General features: G+C 35.9%; 1 protein-coding gene across 7 annotated transcripts in view; it reads left to right on the top strand.

The window, feature by feature from the left end:
* insyn2ab (inhibitory synaptic factor 2Ab) overlaps window positions 1–7,282 on the top strand; it is a 45,287-nt gene that overhangs the window by 25,396 nt on the left and 12,609 nt on the right. For 6 of the 7 annotated variants that reach the window (XR_004949165.1, XR_004949163.1, XR_004949164.1 and 3 more), the window contains one exon: window positions 2,397–2,468. The exons of the other annotated variant lie outside the window; for it this stretch is intronic. Coding sequence is in view for 1 of the 6 variants with exons in the window: in XM_036215495.1 (XP_036071388.1) it covers window positions 2,397–2,468 (72 nt within the window). In the remaining 5 variants the exon portion in view is untranslated. The remainder of the gene's footprint in view (window positions 1–2,396; window positions 2,469–7,282) is intronic. 7 annotated transcript variants of the gene reach the window in all.

Below are 7,282 nucleotides of genomic sequence, written 5' to 3'. Positions count from 1 at the left end.
TTAAAAAACGCTGCAAGAAAATCCCCAAAATTATATTAAAACTGAATAATATGTCAGTATACTTCACTGTAAAAACACAGATAAAAATGTACTTTAATTTTAACAGTGTAAAATAAAACTTTTATCCTAAGTGATTGAAAAAAAAATTAAATATATCAAAAATGTAAGTAATTTCAAATAATTTCTATGTATATATTGCTGAAGCACTGATACCATACAGGCATTTAGAGTGTTTGTAGAGTCACAGATGTGTATACGTTCATTTTAGCCTCACACAGCAAATACAAACACATCAAAATATCAGAGAAAACAATTTTTAAATAAATAAGTGGGAGAAAAATGCAGCAGCAAGACCAGCAGGCAAAAAAAAACAACTTTGGACCTGCAGAAAATTTGTTGTCCACTGATCACAAGTGATGTAATGTAGCAATTTATTATAATCTAGAACATTATAATATAAAATATATTCTCAAACAAAATGTTTATTTTTGTTGCTATTGTTTTTTTTGTTTTTAGTTTAAACTTTTGTAAAAAAAAAAAAAACAAAGAAGAAATAAAAAAAGGAGCCCACTCCTGTGGCGAGTCAACACATTCTCATCCCCAAGTTTTCACAAATTGACGTTTGGTTAAGACCCCATATGGGTCACTTTTAGGTGTCCCAAACTTGTCGTTTTTTGACGTGCTGGCTGTTTGTAAAATCAGGGGTCCGCAACCTTCGGGATGCGGTACTGGATGCGCACTTGTCCTCGGGATGCGTCCAATACCAGTACCCTAACCCAGTACCGTACTGGTTCATGTCCGGTTTGCGCATTGCTATACTGGACTGGTTCTGGTTTACAGCCCGGAGGTTGGGGACCTGTGATTTAATGGGAACAACCAGTACTTCAAAAAACAACAAGTTGGGCACTCCCAAAATGTCAAAAAGTGATGCGGAGGAGACATAACCAAACATCAATATGGGACGAGTTGGAACGGGAGAATGTGTTGGGCGAGTTCTAGTTATTTAAAGAAATGGTTGCAGTGCACAATTCCACCACTAGGGGAAGCAAAGAAAAAGAAAAACCAGCGTAACAAGAGATCAAGAACTAAACAGCATGTCTTCGCTAGGGGGGTTTCATGTCTGGGTCAGAGGCTATAAGTTGCTATAAAAATTATTAGGTGTGACACCACAATTACAAAAATGTCGTTGTAAAAAAGATGATAATAAAAAATAGGTCTAACAGTAATGAATTTGTTATTAAGCTACTAGTTTGTTTCAGGTGTTTTTTTCCAACTGAGAACAAATAAAAACAGAGATAACAAGTTGAACATAGATTATTTTGATATTATGTTACTGGTGCGGCCCACTTGAGATCTGACGGGTTGAATGTGGCCCCGAACCAAAATGAGTTTGACACTCCTTACCTGGATGTTAACAACTTTTTCATTGTTTTCTTTTTTTTTAAATATGATAAAGTTAAAAAGTATAGACATTTGTTTCCTCAACACACTTTTGTGTCAGTTAAATTTGTTTAAAAAAATAAACATGAATTGAATTATGAATTACAGAACAACACCAGCGTCCAGATGACATCACTGAAATAGACCTCGCCTTTGAAGTGAGTTACTGTCATTGCCCACAGCTGCTGGAGGAGACTAAGTTTGAGAGCAGGGCAGGATGGATGAACTTGTTGCCCTTGAGCTCCCATCAGCATTTTCAATCCGTGCTGGGGCTGTTCTGTTTCCCTCAATGAGGTCACCTCTCATGTCACAGTGAATGGTTGAGGTCCAGCTCCACCGCGTGTCATCCATCAGGGTAAAGGGCTCTCCATGACAGCAAGCAAGCACATATGTGGCTCTGACCCATCTCCGCCCTTATCATTTTAATATTACTGCTGCCAGAAAGTGGGGGGAGAAAAAAAAAAAGCTTGACTGCACAATTATTTCAAGGAGAAGTCATTTATTGTAAAATGAACACGGGGAGTGCCGGATCAGTGATGCAAGAAATACATATTTTGCGTTAAGTTGTGTTTTGTTTTATTAATCTGCTCCAAAGTAGCTGGAGAACAGATAAAGATGTGCAGTTCAGAATGTAAAGAAATTGATTTTTTCATTACATGTGAGTCATGTTGCTTATTTTCTACTTACGTGTTATTGCCCGTAGATTACAAAGACAAAAACCCAAATCAGACCTAGCGTGGCTAAGCAGGAATAATCCTGTTACGTGCTATCAGCAAGTCTACACAATAAATTAACCTTTGAGATTCACAAGAACAGAACTCCTGCTGCATTTGGAACAAACAAGCGCTGGGTCAAGATCAAGCCGAGCAAATCTGATAGGTGACGGACGCAGGTGTGGAAATGTACAGACAAACGCCGACACTGCAGATCACGCTGATCCATCTCTCTTTTCACAGGCTCTCGTACAGAACAGGACAAGACACTGCAAATTGTGATACATGCCGAAACAGCGCGTGCATCATTTACAGGTGGGACTTTTGCTCTGTCACTCATCAGTGCTGCTGTTTTTCTGTTGTAAAAGATGAGTTTGTGGATGTGGGAGGAATACAGTGTCTGCCAAACATCTGATACTTTTGTATAAAATATCAAGTCACATCTGGGATTGCACATGAAAAATCCAGTCTGGAATTACTCAAATGATTTTTAGCTCTAATGTAGCTCCAAATTTCATAAATTAATTGGAATCAAATTTAAATTAGTCAATGATTCAAGTAACATGTACAGTCCTGTATTTGAAAAAATGTGTGTGTGTTTAGGGTTTGTTAGTGAAAAGCAAATAATTAGGACAATAAATGGAATATTGGTGATGTATGTTTTAAGAAATTTTACAACAACTTATACTACACTGAAAAAAAGTGAAACATTGGATCAAATAATATGAAATTTGTTATATTTAAAATTATTAGCTTTCATCGAATTAAAATTTTGAGTTGATAGTCAACTTAAAATTTCAGTTTGATAAAAACAAATAATATTTAATGTAACAAATTACAGAATTTATGTTAATTGATCCAATTTTTCACATTTTACAGATTTCGGTCACAAATACAATCATGCGAAGAAGAGACATTGGCAGAATCTTAGAGATTTAATGCATGATTTTTTTTGGAAACTGTTGATGTGGTCATGAATATAGAGGGTGGCAGTGAGGTGGCCATTGGGCGTGCAGAATGGAGGTAGCCACCTGCGCTACCAGGTGGCTAACGGCTATTGGCACTTAATAAAGGTTTGCCATCCGGAAACATTTACACATCGTCCAGTCAAATGGACGACATGTTGGCCCTAAATCTCAAAATGTGTCCGGGCGGCACATTGACCGTTTACCAATGTTTAGAGAATACAAGTGCCGCCGCGCAGCCAAATTTGCTGGAAAGCTTGCATATAGATCACCATGCTACGGCATTTTGGAATATGTAACCATAGTCTTAAAGGATTTAGCAACAGGGCAGTTGGAGGCTAAAATCACTCTCAAAACAATAAAAAAAAAAAAGCAACAAAAAGGGCGGGCTGAGTGGGGGAGGTGTGGTCTGGATCTGTGATTGATAGTGACAGTGAGGTTAGCTCGAGGTAACGTAGTCACTCTGCATCTTTAATATGGAGAGTGGTACGGAGAAAAGTAATGCCTGAGGTAAAGGGGGAGAGCTGAAACGTAAAATTGAACTGGAAAAATTGCAATACCTAGAAAGATGCCAGTGTGAATGCTTTTTACTGAAGATGCTAAATCTATTTGCAAAATGCAAAATTTACAAAAAAAACTTGAAATTTCACAAAAAAACTATGAAAAACCACTGAAGTTGGCCAAAAATTCTGAATAATTGTTAATAAGTTCTTGCCTAAGAATCTTTAATGCATGTCAAAAGCATGAAGTGTGTTGCTAATCTCTAAATTAGCCTAAAAAAAGCCTTAGTACATGCTAAATTATCCTAAAAAGCTTGCACAATGCTAAAATACTAGCTCAGCTCCAGAATAGCCTAAAAATCCTCAGTGAAATTAGTCAAAACGTTAGCCTGTTGCTAAAATATTAGCTAAGCTCAAAAGTAAACTAACAAACATTTAGCAGATAACAAATAACCCAAAAACTTCAGCACATTGCTAAAATATTATATAAACCTAGCATAAAAAAATCTCAGTAGATGACATGTTGTCAAAATGAGCTAGCATAATGCTAATATAACAGCTTGTTGCCAAATTATTTAACAATGACCGTGAATAATGGTTCCAAAGTGAGCCAAGTTTTTTGAAGAATTTGAAACATTTCTCATTCACTTCCTATAGGGCATATTTATCTCAATATTTCAAAAACTCTAACATTTATGAATACAGTACAAGCAGTAATGTCCCGAACAAGCGGAATGTTTTGATACAAAGTTTGCTGAAATCGCTAAAAATATGATTGAGTTTTAATGTGCCAACAAAAACGTACAAAAAGGAGAAGTATCAATGCAAGTCATTTGTGAAGCTAAATGCATTTTAACTGAGAGGGCAAAGAAAAAGGTCACATGTGTACGTGTCAACTCCAGCAGAGAGCAGAAAAACCACATGCATCAGTACAGTAGATGATAGAATAAAATTGGACAGGTTTTTTTAGGGAATAGGAAACCTCAGCATGATTGAAGAAATAATATCATCCAGCAGTAGGAAGTGATATAGTGGGAAATGCAGTGATCTGGAGTGTATATAGAAGAGGATGTTAGTGACACTACATAAAACATTCACATATTTACATATAGACAAGATCAACCTTATAGTCACTCCAACAACAACAAAAAAACCCTAATATTTTGTTTGATTCAAAAAACACATTTAATATTTGTCAGAAAATACTTTTTTTTTTTTGAGGTGTGAGTTTTCACAGGTGTACTAAAGGGGCGAACTGACCCAGAGGCGGGCTGGAAATCCATTCAAGCTGTGACTTTTCACTTCTATCGTAAAAGCCGACACCACTAAGCCCTCCTGCTTTTTTAATCTCTACAATAGGAAATTTAAAACTGCAAACCCAGAAAAAAGCCTAAGCCTTCTCTGGTCTTTTTCAGGCTGAGATGGAGAATACATTTAGGGGAGTTGGACATCTCAGAGTCAAAGTGGTTTTAAAAAAAAAGAAAAAAAAAAAATCAAAATGTTGAATCATAAGGTTAACCTTTTCTAGTCCTTAAGAAACTTCTGAGTAAAGTTGCTTCAAAACTTTACTTTTGTCCCTCCTCTGTAGACAGTATGGCCTAGAGAAGGTACAGCTCTTAATCTTTTTGAAGCTTTGACACACATTTGAGGTTTGTTTGTGTTTTTGTTTTTCTAAAAGCATAAAAAAAGCTTATTGTGTGTTTTTTTTCCAAGAAAATTCCGAACACACAGCATTTTCTACGAGATACCTCCCCCTTCAGACTTAATGAATCCATTGTGTCAGTGTGGCCTAGATTGTGGGGGGAAACAATGGGGGAACTTGAAAGTGGGATCTCCGTTTCATTTAGGCACTAAAGGAATGAAGAATCGCTTGCAGAAGTCTATTGTGCACAGAAATAGATTTGATGCACAGAAATTTGACACCAGTTTGATCGCCTGGAATATGTAAATTGTTCAGTAACATTTTTATTTAAGTCCCACTTCAATTTAAAATCAACATTTTTTTTTTTGTGAAGAAATTGGGGGACTTTAAAAACATCTTGGGTAAAAATAGTTACAAAAATGTTGAAAGTAAATTGACCATTGCTATAAAATAATTAAAACTAACATTAAAAAAAATATTTTTACTACACGTTTTATGCCTATATTGAAGTCACTTTGATTTGAGACTTTTCTTAGCCCTTTAACACCTGAGGCGTCGTCGGTGACGCATAAACACAAAATCTTTAACATATTGTAACTTTTCAACTGTTAACACAATCAATGAGATTCCAGCAGATTCTGATGGAGAACTGACAAAGAAATACCACAAAACTAATTAAATAAAAAGTTTTAGTAAAGGATAATCTCTTAAATGTATGTTTTATCTTCTTTTACTGAGTAGTTTACATTTTGTCCCATGGTGGCTCTTCTACAGCTAACAAACACGCATGTAAAAAAACAAGTTTATTCTTTAACTAAAAGTTAAATTTCATGAAAATAATTAAAAAGAAACAGATTCTTTGGGGAGAATTTGTGTCACGGCAGCAGAACTCGTAGCAAAGTGCTGCCCTTCATATGTACAGAGAGCTGCAGAGCGACAGCCACTCACACGCCACCACAAAGAACTGCAACCAGACTGTAGTCAATAAATCTGGAAGCAGATTCAAGTAACTACAATGAGCCCAAGCTGACAACAAAGAATGAGGTTCCACAGCAATCGACGCCAAGGCAAAAAGCAGACCTCGACATTTCTCCGAGAGACGTGAGAGACTGCTTACCGCAGAAAAACGAATGTTTGAAATCTCAGCAATACTGCATTAGTATTGATCCGAATCGGATTACAATATTATGACTATCAAACACAATTAAAATGTTAAGGTTTCTGCTCTCCAGCTGACCTTGAGTGAAACTAAAATGTTCAGTCTCCTCCCCTTCTTACTCATGAGGCAGTGAGTGTGAAACAAATGGCTCCTCCAAAAAGCCTTCTGATACTAATCTGTTCACCTTAAGAGCATGGCACTCATGAATCCAACTGTTATTGAAAAGTCAAAGTAAACAATTCGGAGGAAGGTGATAAGAGATTAGGCATTTTGTCAGCTTCAGCTCAAAACTGAAGCACTTTTGAGAGTCTCAGCTCAGAAAACATCAAAGGCGATTGTTCCTAGATACACTTTACATGATATATTTGTGCCTTTTGTGCATCTCAACTGTTTTTAACTCTTCTATAGGAAAATAAATACAGTTATATGGACTATAAGAGCAAAACTCTTACAAAAAACGTAAATACTTTTTAATTAATTAAAAAAAAAATTTTAAAAATCCCAAAGGAGGCCTGAGTTTCCATTGGCTATGAAATTGCGCAAAATTGGATTTGACTTGCATTTATTACAAAGTGAACAAAAAATGTTTTAAATAAAAAAACACCTTTCTTGAATAGTTTCTCAGGCATCACTTGTCTTGTTAACATGTTTCAGAGCTCCTGCAAATCCCAAAAAACTGCTTTTACAGGCAATTTTGTAAAATTTCCCCCATTAATATGACATTTTTTGTGACAAATGGTTGGCAATTATCTATTTTTTTAAGTATTATTGCAATACAGGAACACTTAGGTTTCTCTCTCTGCACATGCTTTTTTGTCAAATTATGTCAATGAGAGGTTTTGATCTTTTTTTTTTTTCGGCTA

This window comes from Oryzias melastigma, linkage group LG15 (genome assembly GCF_002922805.2).
Source record: "Oryzias melastigma strain HK-1 linkage group LG15, ASM292280v2, whole genome shotgun sequence".
Taxonomy (NCBI): domain Eukaryota; kingdom Metazoa; phylum Chordata; class Actinopteri; order Beloniformes; family Adrianichthyidae; genus Oryzias; species Oryzias melastigma.
The sequence above is the reverse complement of the archived record's forward strand: the minus strand, read 5'-3'. Positions and strand labels throughout refer to the sequence as shown.